Raw genomic sequence first — 19,653 nt, 5'->3', positions numbered from 1 at the left:
ATCCCACTTCCCTCAAAACAAAAATCAGTTTCATCCACCTCATTAGACTCTGTGGGAGAGGGAGAGGGTGGGATGATTTGGGAGAATGGCATTGAAACATGTATAATATCATATATGAAACAAGTCGCCAGTCCAGGTTCGATGTACAATACTGGATGCTTGGGGCTGGTGCACTGGGACAACCCAGAGGGATGGTACGGGGAGGGAGGGAAGAGCAGGGTTCAGGGTGGGGAGCACGTGTATACCTGTGGCGGATTCATGTTGATGTATGGCAGAACCAATGCAATATTGTACAGTTAAAATTTAAAAAAATGTTAATTAAAAAAAAAGAAAATGCAAGTACAATGAGATATCACTTCAAACATGTCAAGATGGCTGTGACCAAAAGGACAAGTGACAACTGTTAGGGAGGGTGTGGAAAAAGGGAACCTCTGTAAACAACTGGTGGGAATATACACTGGTGCAGCCACTATGTTTTCCAGTATGGCAGTTCAAAAACTTAATAGGACTTCTGAGTATATATCCAAAGGAAATAAAATCAGTATCTCAGAAAGACAAAAACAAAACCAAAAATCAAAGCTTAGGCCTTCATTAAAGCTTCACAAAATGGCTACTGTGTAGGCACATGTGTATGTTAGTTGCTCAGTTGTGTCCCAACTCTTTGCAACCCCAGGCTGCCAGGCTCCTCTGTCTATGGGATTCTCCAGGCAACAATACTGGAGTGGACTGCCATTTCTTTCTCCAGGGCATGTTCTGGACCCAGGGATGAAACTTGGGCCTCCCGCATTCCAGGCAGATTCTTTACCATCTGAGCCACCAGGGAAGCCCAAGGTAAGCATATATCACTAAATTTGTTAGTTAACTCTTCTGATAGAAGAGGTGGGCTTCCCTGGTGGCCCAGAGGTTAAAGCATCTGCCTCCTATGCGGGAGACCTGGGTTCGATCCCTGGGTCGGGAAGATCCCCTGGAGAAGGAAATGGTAACCCACTCTAGTATTCTTGCCTGGAGAAGTATTCATGGACAGAGAAGCCTGGTAAGCTACAGTCCATGGGGTCACAAAGAGTTGGACACAACTGAGCGACTTCACCTTCACCTTCTTCTGATAGAGACTGAATTTACATCAATGACTGGGATATCACACTTTAATAAAGAGACTGACAAGTACAGATAAACTACCACAAATGTATCCAAGCCCCAGTTTCTCAAGTCCCAAATCATCTGCTACACTGCTACCAGAGTCACTGTTCTAAAACACAATCTTAAGCATGTTGCCCTTATTTTGAAAACCCATCAAAGGTCTGGTATGCTGCCACCCTTCATGGAATCAATTAAAACTGTGTAGTTCTGTCACACAAACTCACTGATAATTTAGCCCCAACCTTTCTGTCTCCATTTTTGACACTTTACCTCACTTGCCCTAAGGTGTTGTTCTATTGTTGCTATTGTTTAGTTGCTAAGTCACTTCTGACTCTTTTTTGACCACATAGAGTGTAGCCTGCCAGGCTCCTCTGTCCATGGGATTTCCCAGGCAAGAATACCGGAGTAGGTTGCCATTTCCTTCTCCAAGGGATCATCACAACCCAGGGATTGAACCTGCATCTCCTGCACTGGCAGGCGGACTTTTTATTAACACTGAGCCACCAAAGAAGCCCTGTGTGCTAAGGTGAGGTCATACTAATAAGTCTCTACAGTTTCAAAAGTGCTGTGCTATTTCATGTATAATTCTGCATATGCTGTTGTGTGCCTGTCCTGGCTTCAGCCTCATTCCAATCCAAACCCTCCTCATTAGTCAAAACAAAACAAAACAGAAAAATTATGCATTCATGTTTCATCTACTGTGAAAAGTTCCCTAATGTCTCATGACCAAAGTTAATCACTCCTTCTCAGTGCCACTGACGCACCCTTGTATTTTCTTTTATAACACTAATCAGGTTTGTATTGTAAGTACTGATTTATATGATTCTCCCATCTTAAGTTTGTTAATAGAATATTTTTTCTCTTATTTCCTTAGTGCCTCATATATATAGTAGGGCTCAACAGCATTTGCTGAATGAATAAATGGTAAGAAAATCTCAAGCTAGTTCATAAGAATTGTATATGCTTAGCTAGAAGAGTCAAAAACAGATTCAATAGCAATCTTTAAATTTCTGAACAGCAGTTATGTAAAAGAACTCACTTGTTCTTTGTGGCTCTAAAGGGCAAATGAGGACCAGGAACATTACAAAGAGATACACTGTGCTTTGACATAAAGAACCTTCTAACAATTAATACCCTCAATGGGCTGCATTGAGGAAATAGAGTTGCTTGTTAGTGAAAGAATTCAAGCAGGGGCCAAACCACATCTATCAGGTGCCCACAGTCTCTCACAACAGAGTGGCGGACACTTAGCTCTGGGGGTTGTTGTTTAGTTGACACTTGGCTCATCTGACCTAGAAGCACTTTCTGAATTGAACTCGTCTTCCATCATCATAATTGAAATATCTCTCCTGACCAAGGCAATTGTCTTTTATTCCACTTGATGTTATGACATTTCCATGAAAATCAAAAGATTTTGGTGGTCTCACACAACAGCAAAACAATCTTATCTCTTCATTACAACATGTAGCTAACTATTATTTTAATCAAGAACATTTTATAGTGGTTAGCTACTAATTTTTTTTTCTTCACGCAGTATAATTTTCACTTATGTTGATAGTAGAAACTATTTTGAAAGGTAATCACTGTCCTAGTATGGTATTCTTGTGCTTTTGGAAGTATATCACAAAGATGAACATCACTCTCTGGTTATACGTTCAATTACTGTGCTGGTTACCTCATATCATTTTTATCAAAAGCTACATTTTTTAATCTTTAGATAACAAATTTTGTGTACTCAACACCCAATTATGAATTACAACAAGTCTTTTGTTTTCCAAACAACACCCAAGCTCTTTAACTCTTGGTGTACTGATAAAGTTAAAAAGTCAATTCAACACGGGTGAGGTAAGGAGTGCAAAGGGCTATGTAATCAAAAAAGCAACTCAAATTTTATCACTCTTCACAACACAGAAGCTACGTAGTCAATTAAGACCTTTAATGATTTAAAACTTCAATAACTTACTTCAAAACTTAAATTTATACACAATATATCTTCCTGATAATGAATAACTTTCTTATGGGTGACAGATTTAAATTGTTTGCTACTTTTACCATGGTCCTTGTAGGAGAAACTTACCTTTTAGCACTGGAGCTCAAGTAAGAATACATTGTGTAAAACTGTATATTGCATTTATCTTATACTTTGATATATGTAATTTTTAATATATGAATCTGTCATACTAACAACCTAAACTTTTAAAGTCTAAATTAAACCTTATATATAGGTTTTCGAAAAGGCAGAGGAACCAGAGATCAAATTGCCAACATCTGTTGGATCGCTGAAAAAGCAAGAAAGTTTCAGAAAAACATCTATTTCTGCTTTATTGACTATACCAAAGCCTTTGACTGTGTGCATCACAATAAACTGTGGAAAATTCTGAAAGAGATGGGAATACCAGACCACCTGACCTGCCTCTTGAGAAACCTGTATGCAGGTCAGGAAGCAACAGTTAGAACTGGACATGGAACAACAGGCTGGTTCCAAATAGGAAAAGGAGTACGTCAAGGCTGTATATTGTCACCCTGCTTGTTTAACTTATATGCAGAGTACATCATGAGAAATGCTGAGCTGGAGGAAGCACAAGCTGGAATCAAGATTGCTGAGAGAAATATCAATAACCTCAGATATGCAGATGACACCACCCTTACGGCAGAAAGTGAAGAACTAAAGAGCCTCTTAATGAAAGTAAAGTGGAGAGTGAAAAAGTTGGCTTAAAGCTCAACATTCAGAAAACTAAGATCATGGCATCTGGTCCCATCACTTCATGGCAAATAGAAGGGGAAACAGTGGAAACAGTGGCAGACTTTATTTTGGGGGGCTCCAAAATCACTGCAGATGGTGACTGCAGCCATGAAATTAAAAGATACTTGGTCCTTGGAAGAAAAGTTATGACCAACCTAAACAGCATATTAAAAATCAGAGACATTACTTTACCAACAAAGGTCTGCCTAGTCAAGGCTATGCTTTTTCCAGTAGTCATGTATGGATGTGAAAGTTGGACTAGAAAGAAAGCTGAACGCCCAAGAATTAGTGCTTTTGAACTGTGGGTTTGGAGAAGACTCTTGAGAGTCCCTTGGACTACAAGGAGATCCAACCAGTCCATCCTAAATGAAATCATTCCTGAATATTCATTGGAAAGACTGATGATGAAGCTGAAACTCCAATACTTTGGCCACCTCATGCGAAGAGCTGACTAGTTTGAAAAGACCCTGATGCTGGGAAAGATGGAAGGCGGGAGGAGAAGGGGACGACAGAGAATGAGATGGCTGGATGGCATCACTGACTCAATGGATATGAGTTTGAGTAAACTCCGAGAGTTGGTGATGGACTGGGAGGTCTGGCGTGCTGCAGTCCATGGGGTTGCAAAGAGTCGGACACGACTGAGCGACTGAACTGAACTGATACAATCTGTCATTAAAAAATATTTCTTTTGCAAGACATAACCTGTTAAGAAGCTATGAAGGTTCTTAGTTGTTCAGTTGTGTCTGACTGTGACCCTATGGATTGTAACCCACCAGGCTCCTCTGTTGATGGAATTTTAGGCAAGAACACTGGAGTGAACTGATTTCTTCTGGTGGCCAGTGCAGGGTCTGAACCTGCATCTCCTGTGGCTCCTGCATTGCCAGGTGGATTCTTTACCACTGAGCGACCTGGGAAGCCCCAGGATGGGGATATTAGGGAAGTTAAGAGGAAGAGGCACAACAACTACCTTTAAGAAGTTGCCAGAAGCATCTGGGGCATTGATGTAAGCAGAACAGAAAAATAAATATGTAAATAACCTGTGGTAATACTCTGAAGCCCACAGACCAAAGTACAGAGCTAACTTCCAGCTAACACTTACTCTCTCCAGCAATTTTTTCTGCACAAACCTCTTCAAATTCATTCTCTAACAGTTTCTCTTGTCTCTAGTGAAACCCCCACACCTTCCCAATTTTGTCTCCTTTCTTACTACCTGAACTGGAATGTGTAAAAACAAAGTATTTATCTTTAGTGTATTTTGTTCTCCCTGTGCTGTTTTTAGAAAGGAGGCAAATGAGCATTTTATGTTTTTCTAACAACAACAACAAAAATCAATACAGTGTTGTGGTCTTTGAAGAACTTTTTCCTTGGACAGCAAAAGAAAAGCATTTTGCCTACTTGACTAGAAAATGACTACAAACAGTCTAGATGAAAACCACATTTGGAAATTCTAAATAATGTAGTTGTATATTACAGTATTGGGGAAAATATGAGAACACAGCACAGAATTTGATTTCAAAACTATCATGTTCATTTCCAAACTTAAAATGTTTTCATCTGTGTGAGGTTAGAGAGAGACAGAAGGAAGTATTTTTTTAACCAAGAAACCCAAAATCAAATTTAAATTAAAAAGAAACTGAAAAGCAAATTCAAAGGTAAATTAAAAATTAAACACATTACCAAGTTAACTCTTAAACTAGCCCTAAGTAGGAATGTAACTTGTGGCTTGATTTCCTAGGTAAACTTCTCTTAATCGCAGGAAAGAGCCTGCTGAAAAGCCAGACAGTCACATGGGTTTCCCTCTCTTTCTTGTTTTGGCTACAGAAATAAGAAGTGCAAGAAAGCCTGAAGCAGCAAATTCTGGAGGGGAATAAGCCACATGCAACATGCAGAATTTTTTCTTAAAGGCATGGAAAAGAATTACAACTACTCAGCAGAAGGAAGGGAAATTAATGCCCTTTTTGATAAACTATAAATAAGAAGTAAAGTTCTGACTCCATGTTAAAGAGACCTGAGTAAAGTTTTTTGAGTTCAAGTGTTTCACAGAACATGTAAGTACGACTATCTAAAACCACATAAAGTGAAAGTAAAAGAACTTTCCCACTAATAAAAAGGAAAACAGGATTTTAATTATGCAGAGATAGCTTCTCAATCTAGTGAAAGTTAGTAAAATACTTCTATATTTGTACTTATATCTCTTCTCTCCTATATCTCTATTTATACTCATCAATTACATAATACCTCAATATGACCCAATTTTAAGTAAAGCAATCTAAGCTTTAAATGTATGTTGTACCTTCTTTTAGTTACTACCTAGAGAGCTCTGCCTATCAATAATTTCAGCTGACACCTGAACAACTCGGGGACTAGGGGGACCTAACATAGTCAAAAATCCCAGTATAATCTTACACTCCGCCCTTCTTATCCGCAGTTCAGTTCAGTTCAGTTGCTCAGTCATGTCCGATTCTTTGCAACCCCACGGACTGCAGCACACTAGGCTTCCCTATCACCAACTCCTGAAGCTTGCTTAAACTCACATCCATCAAGTTGGTGATGCCATCCAACCATCTCATCCTCTGTCATCCCTTTCTCCTCTGCACCCAGGAATTCAATCAACAAAGGATGGTGTAGGACTGTAGTTATTTATTATTGAAAAAAATCCACATGTAAGTGGACCTGGGCAGTTCAAACTCCTGTTTGAAAACAGTCAACTGTATTTCACGAATTATAGTGTGGTAACCACTTTCATCAGAATCACTTGAGAAATTCTGTTAAACATTTGGATTCCTACTGGACCCCACCCAAGATCTACAGAATCAAAAAAAAGTGCTCAAGAAATCTGCATTCTTCACATCCCTCCCCATCTCCCACCACAGGTAATTTTAAACACTGCTGCTGCTGCTACTGCTAAGTCACTTCAGTTGTGTCCGACTCTTTGTGACCCTATAGACAACAGCCCACCAGACTTCTCTGTCCATGGGATTCTCCAGGCAAGAATACTGGAGTGAATTGCCATGCCTCCTCTAGGGAGGAGGTCTTCCTGACCGAGGGATCGAACCTGGGTATCTGATGTCTCCTGCACTGGCAGGCAGGTTCTTTACCACTAGAGCTGCCTGGAAAGCCCAGTTTTCAACACTAGTGTTCAATAACTACTGTAGTTGGGTCTAAGCAACAAGCAGTCAGAACTCCCTGGGGACAACTTTTAATGTAGCCAATAGGGTTCCTAGGAAGAGAAATAAGTTTGGCTTTCCCTTTCTGAATAATACATTTAGAGATGGGTAACAAATGTATCACTTCAAAATCTTCCAATGTTTCCACATTTCCCCATAGCTTTCCCACCACAACATACTAAGTATAAAATATATGAGCAAGCCAGGTTAAAAGGCTCATGAATTTAAACTTAAAAAGTGTCTTTCCCTATCTATGCTGCTGCTAAGTCACTTCAGTTGTGTCCGACTCTGTGTGACCCCATAGACGTCAGCCCACCAGGCTCTCACGCCCCTGGGATTCTCCAGGCAAGAACACTGGAGTGGGTTGCCATTTCCTTCTCCAATGCATGAAAGTGAAAAGTGAAAGTTAAGTCGCTCAGTCAGGTCCGACTCTTAGCGACTCCATGGACTGCAGCCTACCAGGCTCCTCCGTCCATGGCATTCTCCAGGCGAGAGTACTGGAATGGGGTGCCATTGCCTTCTCCGTTCTATATAAGGTCCTTAAAATAACAAAAGATACAAATATTTTAATCTTTATCAACATTCTCTCCTTTCAGTTCCTTCTCAGACTTGCTTTTTAGGCAAAGCTTCAAGACTTCTAAAAATCCTGTATCATTACACCAGAGTCCATTTTAACACCCATCCAATCCCAAATACAAACTGTTTTAAAATCTACTACACATGGAGATTCCTTAAAAAACTGGAAATAGAACTGCCATATGACCCAGCAATCCCACTGCTGGGCATACACATGGAGGAAACCAGAATTGAAAGAGACACATGTACCCCAATGTTCACCGCAGCACTGTTTATAATAGCCAGGACATGGAAACAACCTAGATGTCCACCAGCAGACGAATGGATAAGAAAGCTGTGGTACATATACACAATGGTAATATTATTCAGCCATTAAAAAGAATACATTTGAATCAGTTCTAATGAGGTGGATGAAACTGGAGCCTATTATACAGAGTGAAGTAAGCCAGAAAGAAAAACACCAGTACAGTATACTGATGCATATATATGGAATTTAGAAAGATGGTAACGATAACCCCATATGTGAGACAGAAAAAAAGAGACACAGATATATAGAACAGTCTTTTGGACTCTGTGGGAGAAGGCGAGGGTGGGATGATCTGAGAGAATAGCATTGAAACATGTATATCATCATATATGAAACAGATCACCAGTCCAGGTTCGATGCATGAGACAGGGTGCTCAGGGCTGGTGCACTGGAATGACCCAGAGGGATGGGATGGGGAGGGAGGTGGGAGGGGAGTTCAGGATGGGGAACACATGTAAACCCATGGCTGATTCATATCAATGTATGGCAAAAACCACTATAATATTGTAAATTATTTGCCTCCAACTAAAATAAATAAGTTAAAAAAATAAAATCTACTACACAAATTGTGCAATGCTTCTTTAGTGAGTACACAAAAAATTCATCTCGGGCTCTCCCTTTTTTTAAACCAGTAATTTCAGTGAGGGAGTTGGGAAAGGGATTGTGGCAGTCTCCTGTAGTCTGAATAATAAGATGTGGGTCGTCACTATACACCACATAATAAATACAAGGCATTTGCCGTATTATCTCATTTAATGCTCATGACAATCCCATGAGATAGCTATCGTTATGACCCATATTTTACAGACGAGTTGTCTAAGGTCCAGAGAGGTCAAGTTACCTATCTGTAAGTACACAGCTAGTAAGCTAATTTTCATTCCAATCCCAAAGAAGGCCAATGCCAAAGATGTTCAAACTATCATACAACTGAGCTCACTTCACATGCTAGCAGGGTTATGCTCAAAGGTCTTCAAGCTAAATGTAACAACTCTGTTTAGAAGAGGCAGGAACCAGAAATCAAACTGCCAACATGGAGAAAGCAAGGGAATTCAGAAAAACATTTAGTTCTGTTTCACTGACTACAAGAAAACCTTTGCCTGTGTGGATCACAACAAACTGTGGAAAATTCTTAGAGTTGAGAATACCAGATCACCTTACCTGTCTCCTGAGAAACTGGTATGTGGGTCAAGAAGAAACAGTTAGAACCAGATGCAGAACAACTGACTGGTTCAAAATTGAGAAAGGAGTATGACAAGGCTGTATATTTTTACCCAGCGTATTTAACATACACGCAGAGTACATCATACAAAATGCCGGACTGAATGAATCACCAGCTGGAATCACGATTGCCAGGAGAAATATCAACAACCTCATATATGCAGATGATACCACTCTAATGGCAGAAAGTGAAGAGGAAATAAAGAGCCTCTTGATAAGGGTGAAACAGGATAGTGAAAAAGCTGGCTTGAAACTCAACATTAAAAAAACTAAGATCATGTATACCTGTGGTGGATTCATTTTGATATATGGCAAAATCAATACAATATTGTAAAGTTAAAAAATAAAATATAAAAAAGATAATATACAAAGCTATTAAGGAAAAAAATAAATATTTTTGAAAACCAAAAAAAAAAAAAAAAAAAACACTAAGATCATGGCATCTGGTCCCATCACTTCATGGCAAACATTTGGGGAAAAAGTTGAATCAGTGACAGATTTTATTTTCTTGGGCTCCAAAAATCACTGCAGATGGTGACTACAGCCATGAAATTAAAAGACACTTGCTTCTTATAAGGAAAACTATGATAAACCTATACAGTATAGTAAAAAGCAAAGACATCACTTTGCTGACAAAGGTCTGTATAGTCAAAGCAATGGTGTTTCCAGTAGTCATGTACAGATGTGAGAGTTGGACCATAAAGAAGGCTGAGTGCCCAAGAATTGATACTTTTGAACTGCTAGAGAAGATTCCCGAGAGTTCCTTGGACTGCAAGGAGATCAAACCAGTCAACCCTAAAGGAAATCAACTGTAAATACTCATTGGAAGGACTGATGCTGAAGCTGAAGCTCTAATAGTTTGGCCACCTGATGGGAAGAGCCAACTCGTTGGAAAAGACCCTAATGCTAGGAAAGACTGAAGGCAAAAGGAGAAGGGGGAGGCAGAGGATGAGATGGTTAGACAGCATCACTGACTCAATGGGCATGTGCTGTGCCTATGCTCAGTCACTTCAGTCATGTCAGACTCTTTGCGACCCCATGGACTGTAGCCTGCCAGGCTCCTCTGTCCATGGGATGCTCCAGTCAAGAACACTGGAGTAGGTTGTCATGAGACTGTTAGATAGCATCATCGAATCAATGGACATGAATTTGAACAAACTCTGGGAGATGGTGGATGACAGATGAGTCTGGTGTGCTGCAGTGCATGGGGTCACAAAGAGTTGGACACAACGTAGTGACTATAAAACAACAACAAGCTAATTGAAATCCAAGCAGTCTAACTCCACAATCAACATCTTTAAGCAGTACACTATAACCATCCAGGGCTTCCCTTGTGGCTCAGCTGGTAAAGAAACCATCTGCCATGAGGGAGACCTGAGTTCAATCTCTGGGTTGGGAAGATCCCTTGGAGAAGGGAAAGGCTACCCACTCCAGTATTCTGGCCTGGAGAATTCCACGGACTGTATAGTCCATGGGGTCACAAAGAGTCAGACACGACTGAGCAACTTTCGCTTCACTTTACTTCACTTCTATATCCATCCTATAGCTTAAAGATTCCACCTGCCAAGGGCAAGTCCCCTGAATCCATCCACCTAAGGGCTGTGGATTATGAAGCATCTAATTTTTTTAATGTGCTTTTAGGTTAATTTGCAGTATAACAAGGCTAGGGACTATTGTACTAAGCTATCAGTTCCCCAAAGTGGCACACTGGCAAACTTTGAGAAAAAAATCATGGTCTGGAAGTTAAAGTATCAAACTCCAATTCACTGATTAACTAGAATGTACTTATTATCTTACTCTCTCACTTTCCTACTCCAAAGAAATCATAAAGAAAAAAAAAATCTAGAATTGCTAAAGAAAAAAAAAAGAGCTGCTGGTCTGTTTATGAGATGCTTATGAGACACTAAACAAAGATCACTGATGTTGAGACTGATGTTTAGCATGATTACTCTCAGGCAGAGTTAGGCCTTTACCAAAAAAACGTTCAAGACAGAATTTAGAGTTGAAGGGGTATTTCTATCCCTGGCAACTTTTTCATTTTACAGATGAAAAATCATGCTGTTTTTTAAAAAAGCATTCTCTTTAACTCAATTCAATTCACATATGTAGTATTTAGCCAACAAATATTTGAGGTTTATTACAACAGTGAGTGCAAGTGAATCACACAACATCATAGTGTATTGGAGCTGAAAGGTACTCTGAATCTCTAAATTTCATAGATGAGGAAAGTGAAGTGAAGAAATTTAGTAATTTGCCCAAGATCACATAAATTGTTTAATGATACAAGAAAAGAAACTACCCAGGACAAAAGTCAAGTTTCTTATTTCTCAAGACAAGAGTATTTTCACTACATCAAAAGCTATGTTTTCATTCATAAACTTCTTATAATTCACAGAAATCAATGTATTAGCTTCAAACCCCAGGAATCATACCTATGCCCAGTTCTGATTTTTTTTTTTTAATTAACTCTCTGTCTCTGGGCAAATAGCTATAAAATAAAAATAAACCCTACCTTTCTTAGGTCACAGGAATAATTTAGGAATCAAAAAAATATATAAAGGAAAGACATATTAAAATAATTTTATAAAAATATGAAATTATGTAAAATTAAAATATACTTGACTTTTTTTTTCCAGAGGCAAATGGGTACTGGTTGTTAAATCCAAATAATCTGAAAAGCTTTAAAAAACATTGCTTTAGATCACTTACACTCATTACTATGTCTAGTTCATTTCCAATACTAAATTAATACCATCTTACTAAGTGATGGCTAGCAAATAGAAGCTAACCCTGATTTTCCATAGAGTATTAAAGAATGAACAAAGTGACTCCTAAAATTCCTTCTACTTTAAACAGCTCTGATTTTACAGTAAAACACAATAGCTTCCCAAATAAAAGTCTTACAGCCAACAATAAAGGTGTGGTGCACGCGTGCTCAGTTGTGTCTATCTCTCTGTGACCCCATGGACTGTAGGCAGTCAGGCTCCTCTGTCCATGGAATATTCCAAGCAAGAATACTGGAGCCGGTTGCTACTTCCTTCTCCAGTGGATCTTCCCAACCCAGGGATCGAACCTGAGTCTCCTGTGTCTCCTGCATTGGCAGGCAGATTCTTTACCACTGAACCACCTGGGAAGGCTCTTTTAGTCAATAACTCTATGCTAAACAAAGCATGAAGTTTAACTGTAATAATGTACAAACGATGGATTCTTCAGTTCAGTTCAGTCACTCAGTCGTGTCCAACTCTTTGCTTAGTTGTGACAAATGTACCACAGTTATGTAATGTTGTCAACGGGAGAACTGGACAAGGGATATACCAGAACTTTCTATAGTACCTTTGCGACTTTTCTATAAACATAAACCTATTCTTAAAAAAGTATCTTAAAAAGTAAATCTCAAAAAATAAAATAAAAAGTAAATCTCTGTGTCTTACTCTAATCCACGGAAGCCTGGATTCTTAACCAATGGACCACCAGGGAAGTCCCAATTCCTAGTTAATATTAGTCTGCTTTGCTAACTGGGGCTTAGTGTTAAAATGTTAGTTTAGTTTAGCACTTCGAAATAATGTTTGAGTGATTAAAATTAACCAAGTCCCACAAAAATTAGAGTTTCCCAATACTTTCTACTGAATTTATACTCAGATGATTACATCTCTAACCATAAACTCCTTGAATCACTGTTGGATTTCTAATGGTTTGGTATAGATAACTAGTATTTTGCAGTTGGTTGGTTTTTTAAAGCAATTATTGGATCTGAGCAGGGGAAAGGGCTAGATATAAGAAAAGGAAACAAAGACTCTTCAGCCATTAGCTCCCCAATCTAATATTATAATGGGTAGCTTCACAACACTCTAAAATCTTAAAAGACTCATTTTTATTCTAGAGCAACTAATTACACATTCTTTTCAGTTTTTCTAAAATTTTACACATTTTAATTATACTAATATAAAAGTAAGGTCCAACAAAATTTCCTTAGTGACACATTAATGAATATTTTTATAGTATTGTAATAACAAAAAAAATTATGTTTAGAGCAAGATATTTCTTAATTCTCCTTTTAAATAATCATACCACACCTGTTATAAAGAACTGTTTGCTTTGGGGAGCTATAAAAATCTTTTAAAACTTATCAGAGGTTTGATATTTTACCTTTTCTTTACTGAAATGTTAAAGAAGGGGGTTTTTTTTGTTTGTTTGTTTTGAGAAACTGGTCCTGAAACTGTGGCTTTTATTTTAGTTGACTGGGAAGAATACACACTATAGGACAAATAAGGGAGCCCTATCTGACGAAAGTCAATGGTGGCTCAGTCAGGTGAATAATGATTTATTTCATCAACTAGGGTACATCACGGAGAAGGCAATGGCACCCCACTCCAGTACTCTTGCCTGGAAAATCCCATGGACGGAGGAGCCTGGTGGGCTCAGTCCATGGGGTCTCCAAGAGTCTGACACGACTGAGCGACTTCACTTTCACTTTTCACTTTCATGCATTGGAGAAGGAAATGGCAACCCACTCCAGTGTTCTTGCCTGGAGAATCCCAGGGACGGGGGAGCCTAGTGGGCTGCCGTCTATGGGGTCACACAGAGTCGGACACGACTAACGCGAGTTAGCAGCAGCAGCAGCAGCAGTGTACATCAACTAAATTTTGAGTAGTAGTGAAAATATGGTTGATTTTGTTGTTTCTGAGAATCTTAAATTAAGAAAAATAATAACAGAAATTTTCAAAATTCTCAATATCATAACAAAAAGAATATACATTCTCAACAATTTTCATAGTGGGGAGATTGGAGACTGCTTATATATGAAAGTGAAAGTCGCTCAGTCGTGTCTGACTCTGCAACCCCATGGACTATACAGTCCATGGGATTCTCCAGGCCAGAATACTGGAGTGGGTAGCCTTTCCCTTCTCCAGGGGATCTTCCCAGCCCAGTGATCGAACCCAGGTCTCCCACATTGCAGGCGGGTTCTTTACCAGCTGAGCTACAAGGGACGCCCAATATGTGAAAAGAAACCACTAAATGAGCCTACCATTGCTAGTCTTCCCTATTCAGCTACCCATAATAAAAAGAGATTCACAAAAAAATTTTTGTGCAATATTTAGGAAGTTTCAGAGTTGGTAACTACAGGGTAAGCTACACAAATCTCTATGTTCCAGAATCTATAAAATCAATCTATAAAGATTTATATAAATTCCAGAATCTATAAAGTTTATCTTTCAGATAGAAGGAAAAAAAATCTTTAGTATTTTTTGCCTACCTTAGTCATGCCCTTTTAAGTTACTAAATTCTTGTGATTTATCATGCAGATTTTGTAAAAAAAATATATATATATTAACACTATTAGGAGACACAAATACATACTTGAGTGCTTCTAAACAACAGTGACTTTGCCAGTGCAATCAGAACAAAAGTATTCAATTTGAGTATTAATACTCAAAAGTATTAAATGGCTTTTAAAATACACCTATTAAGAGCATACATAAAAAACAAACCACTCTAGTTTGAAAACACGACATGGATTTGCTTAAAGGACCATAAAAATGGTTTAAAGTTACTTCACTTTCAGAACAGAATAATAAACATACCCTTGAGAAACAAAGGCTAGCCTACAAACACAAGAGATTTGTCTTTTAACTTTCATCTTCTCACTGCTAAGTTGTGAGAGTGGCAGCAGTGGATGCACCTAGCACTTCAAAACTTTTAGAGACAGGAAAAGGCCAAGGACCTGAGGGAATGTTACTTCTGCTGCTTATGCTGCTGCTGCTAAATTGCTTCAGTCCTGTCCAATTCTGTGCGACCCCATAGATGGCAGCCCACCATGCTCCCCATCCCTGGGATTCTCCAGGCAAGAATACTGGAGTGGGTTGCCATTTCTTTCTCCAATGCATGCTGCTGCTGCTGCTGCTAAGTCACTTCAGTCGTGTACGACTCTGCGTGACCCCATGGACAGCAGCCCACCAGACTTCCCTGCCCACAGGATTCTCCAGGCAAGAATACTGGAGTGGGTTGCCATTTCCTTCTCCTGAATGTTACTTCTAGGGCTCCCGTAATCAAGTCACTATAAACACAGATGCCCATGTGCAGCTGAGGCAAGCTCCCAACAGAGTCTGAAATAGAACTCACTTCATCTAGAAGGGAGGGCAAGCAGGAAGGAGATAATGAGAACTGTCCCATCTTGGACCAAATTCCTTTTTCTCCTACATGATTTCTACCCTACTCAGTGAGGCTTCTGTAAATGATGTGCCTTGATTGAACAAATTTTTGTAGTAACAGATAAACAGAGCCATAAAATGGTCTACTCTCTTTATTTGTAAAAGGTTAAAACAAACATGAAACTAGTCTTTTAAAGTATTTCTTGTTATAGATTTTTTGACCCAGTTAAGAGAAAGAGAGGAAATGGAAAGGAGAAGGGAAAGATTTAGATAATCAGGTGGGAAAGAAAAGAGTCACAGGTAAACAGAAGTTATGATTGAATTCCTGGAATGAAAATCAGGAACCCTGGTTTCTAACCCAGCTCTGCCATTAGCTGACAACTGTTTATGGGAAGAAAAACACTCCTAGGTTACAGGGAGAAGAGAAAATTTCTGATTATTCTTTTTGGAAATAGAAGATTTGTTCAAAATTACACTACCTAGAGAACAGTAAAAGAGGGAGAGTCCATGAAAGTTGTCACTTCAACACAATCTGAATGGGATTCTTTATACAACACTAGATATTTTAGATTCAAAAATGAAGGTCATAGTCTTTGCCTTGAAGGTGTTCAGCATCTAGTTAAGGTTTTGACTAAAGGTTAACATAAAAATAGTCCTAATGTCTGATTCTGTCCTTTCCCAAGAATGTTATATGAAGGAAGCAATGATGCTTAGACTCTTGACATTCATATCTCAAAAACAAAGCTTAGAGAAATTAACTTCAGGGGACCTAAGTTTACTGACTTTACACTCAGTGTTCTGATACACATGAAAAGTGTATCATATGAACATCAACTAAGCCATATGAATGTCAACTAGCTATGCTCTCCAAAGCCCTGTTCAAATCTAAAACTGCCTGATACCTGACATCAAAACATGACCAATAAATACCCACAAGTTCCACCAAAAAAAAAAAAATACCTACAAGCTTCACACACCTTAAGAGCTTTAAAAATATTGCCACTACTAGCTTTAAGTATGTCTCTTTGCATAGATCTTTGCATAATTTGACGGACAAATGCACATTTCACTACTATATATGTTGTCCTACGAGTAAAACAGGGCTTCTCTGATAGCTCAGCTAGCTGGTAAAGATTCTGGTAGCTCAACTGGTAAAGACTCTGCCTGCAATGCAGGAGACCTGGGTTTGATCCCTGGCTTGGGAAGATCCCCTGGAGGAGGGGACTGGCAACCCACTCCAGTATTCTTGCCTGGAGAATCCCCATGGACAAAGGAGCCTGGTGGGCTACAGTCTGTGGTCACAAAGAGTTGGACACCACAGAGCAACTAAGCACACACATGACTAAAACATAATTAGGATTTCCCCAATCTTGATTTAAACAACAGTTAATAGAGCAGAAAAGGGAATAAGAAACACTAATTTCAATCAGAAAACTCTGTCTGTGAGTCTACAAATATGCACACTAATTGTATAATCCTCTCAAATCTGAGACTCATTACTTGTTTCTTTATTTCTGGTTTTTGTCATGATCCCTGAAAAGGGAACAAAAACACAGAAGAAAGGAGAAAGAACTTTGAAAGGGAGGGTTTTCCAAGTTGGGAATATTTTCCTATTTGTCTAGAGACTTAAAAAAAAAGCGTGTCCAAAAAAAAAAAGCGTGTCAAAATCTGACTCACAGGAAACTGCTTTGTTACTACAGTGCATTAAGATGAGTATTTTCTAACGACGTATGTATCCCTATCAACGTCCCACTGAGAAACTTGCAATGTCCAGCACCACAATTTAACTTCAAGACTAGCAGGTCAAATCACATATACGACACCATAAAAAATTAACAGAAGTTGCCGGAAAAAAGTATAGGTCTATCTAGCAAAAGTGGGGAAAAGGGATTTTTCTAGATAAAGCGCCATAGTAATTTGGTTTTAAAGGCTGGATCAAATTTTAAATACTAAACTGACAGTATTTTAATAAAGGCCCCTGAAACAGGCTGTTAAACGCTATGAAACTCAGCCACCTCTAATTTCAGTAATTCCCAAACTACTTGAATGGGTTTAGACTCCACGCAAAGAGACAGCTCTGAAAATGACTTCTCTTTCTGTTTCACAACCGCACCTGTACACACACACCCCGCACCGCCACCCGCCCCTAAATCCTAACAGTATAGTACACGCGGACGAAGAAGGCTGTCTATTTCTCCGGAAGAGGCAAAACTGTAGATATGGCACTAGCACGCTGGCCTAAATTCATAGAAACCAGATGTGAATGGCAGGTACAGCGTCCGGCTCAGGGAAGCACCAAGATTGGCTCCCCGCGCTCACAACTTCTCCGATCCAGACGCACAACACAATGCAGACCTAGTTCCTGGTCCCTCCTGTGACAAATCAAAGCTCAATCCTAACGCCAGCGAGAGCCACGCTCTGAGGCTGCCCTCACGTCGCTCTCCGCCCGCTCCCGGCCCCAAGCCCGCCCTGATCCCCGGCGTAGCCTGCGCTATACCTGGCGAAGAAGTCGGCGAAGCCGCCGCTCCGTCGAGCCCGAGCCGAGGTCCCGGCAAGGCCCTCCTCCGCGGCCGGCAAAGACACCGGCGCCCCCGCCGGCGGCAGGTGGTCGCGGGCGCTTTGGCAGCGGCTCACCTCGAACGTATTCCGAGAGTTCCAGTGAACGTCGGAGAAACCGACGCGCGGCTCGGCTCCGGCGCCCCCACTAGTCCTCTCCGCCGAGGTGACGGGCGACGCACCCTCCTCGGAACCCCCGGCTCCGGCTCCCAGCCGCTCCAAGTCCTCGCTGCCGCTGCCGTCACTGGCCGAACTGTCCCTCGCGCCGCTGCCCTCGCCCTCTGGCTCCTCGGGGTCCGCCGCCTCCAGGCAGCAGCTCCGCAGTGGGTCCTCGAGCGGCGCGGCCCAGTCAGACAGGATGCCCGCGCCGTCCGCACCCTCGTCGCCAGGCCCGTCCGGACGGAGGCGGCGGTGGCACGGCTCCCGGCTGCCGGCGCGGGCCAGGTCGCGACAGTCCTGGCCCAGCAGAAAGCCCGAGTCCCCGTTGGTCATGCCTCCGTGTCGCGCCGAGCCAGCATCCGCCGCCTCCGCGTCGCGGTGCTTGGAGCCGGCATCCGGCTGGCAGGCGTCCGAGCGCGAGGCTGCCGAGGGCGGCGGAGCACAGGAGTGGCCGGCGGGGAGCGGACAGTAGCACAGCCCGGGCTCCAGCTGTCCCCCGGCCGCCGCGAGGTAACGCTGAAGGAGCTGCTGAGGCGGCGGCGTCTCCTCCTCCTCCTCCTCCTCCTCTTCAGGAGGCTCCACAGCGCCGACGCCTCCGCCAAAGCCGCCTGTGGCCCGAATCATTTTCCCGTCCAGGCCCGCGGAATCGGGCGCCGGCAAAAGGAGCAACTTGGGGTTTCTTGCCGAGCAGCCTCCGGCATCCTCCGGACCCACCATCTGGGGCCGGGTGAGCGCCGCGGGAGGAGGTAACGGAAGCTCCCCAGTTCAGGCTTGGCCAGGGAAGATCCCTGAGTGCTGGGGCCGCGGCGGCCACCGCCGCAACGTTCCCACACCCACCCCTCCCTCCCGAGAATTCGGGCAGTTGCAGGAGGGCGGGCACGCGCCTGGGCTCGCGCACGCGCAAAAGCCAGACCGGTCAAGCTCCGACCTGGAGATTCCGCGAACCATAGAGACGGTAGCTAGAGAGACTCGCTCCGTGACACTGCGACCGGCAATCTGGGATCAGCCCTCTGGACAGTGGAGGCTGGTTGGCCCACTCCAAACAGGACGGCCATTAGGGAAGCACGGGTATGGCTCCCTTAGCAAAAATTCACTTGATGTGCTATATCGGGTTCCCCTGGTGGTTCAGATGGTAAAGAATCCGCCTGCCAATACAGGAGACCTGGGTTCCATCCCTGAGTCAGGAAGAGTCTCTGCAGAAGGAAATGGCAATCCTCTCCAGTATTCTTGCCTGGAGAATTCCATGGACAAAGAAAACGGTCAGGCTACAGTCCATGGAGTCGCAAAGAGTTGGACACCAATGAGCGACTAACACAATTTATGGGAATAGAATACAGGATTTAGATGTAAGTCCTTCCACCTCCAGTGTATATCCACTGCTCCATTCACTATTCAGAGTTGTTCTCATCTCAAGTTAACACGCTTTCTTCTCCACTTCATCTTTCCCAATATTACCAAAGTTATGTTTCCCATCTAGGACAACGTTTCATCACATCACTCTTAAAGATTTCCATTATCACTTGAGATAGAAGTAGTAGAGTCAGGCAGAGAGGGCTGTTGAAATAATTCCAGCACCCCATGAAAATGGATTAAAATGGGGTGATAACCAATGAATGGAAATGAAGTGCATTTAAGGTAGAA

At 41.5% G+C, this 19,653-nt stretch overlaps 1 protein-coding gene across 21 annotated transcripts in view; it reads right to left on the bottom strand.

Annotated features, from left to right (window-relative positions):
• The window catches only part of TBC1D12 (TBC1 domain family member 12), a 116,776-nt gene that overhangs the window by 75,961 nt on the left and 21,162 nt on the right, over positions 1 to 19,653 (bottom strand). For 5 of the 21 annotated variants that reach the window (XR_015155700.1, XR_015155701.1, XM_086378764.1 and 2 more), the window contains exon 1: positions 17,795 to 18,847. The exons of 6 other annotated variants lie outside the window; for them this stretch is intronic. Coding sequence is in view for 2 of the 15 variants with exons in the window: in XM_086378764.1 (XP_086234890.1) it covers positions 17,795 to 18,729 (935 nt within the window). In the remaining 13 variants the exon portion in view is untranslated. Of the gene's footprint in view, positions 1 to 17,794; positions 18,848 to 19,653 lie in introns of those variants that run through there. 10 more of the 21 variants (XM_086378781.1, XM_086378771.1, XM_086378772.1 and 7 more) reach the window with 9 other exon arrangements.

Source organism: Bos grunniens, chromosome 26, assembly GCF_055505025.1.
Source record: "Bos grunniens cultivar Pamir isolate PY7600 chromosome 26, Bosgru_T2T1.0, whole genome shotgun sequence".
NCBI lineage: Eukaryota > Metazoa > Chordata > Mammalia > Artiodactyla > Bovidae > Bos > Bos grunniens.
Note: the sequence above shows the minus strand (reverse complement) of the source record. Positions and strands in the feature narration are given on the sequence as shown.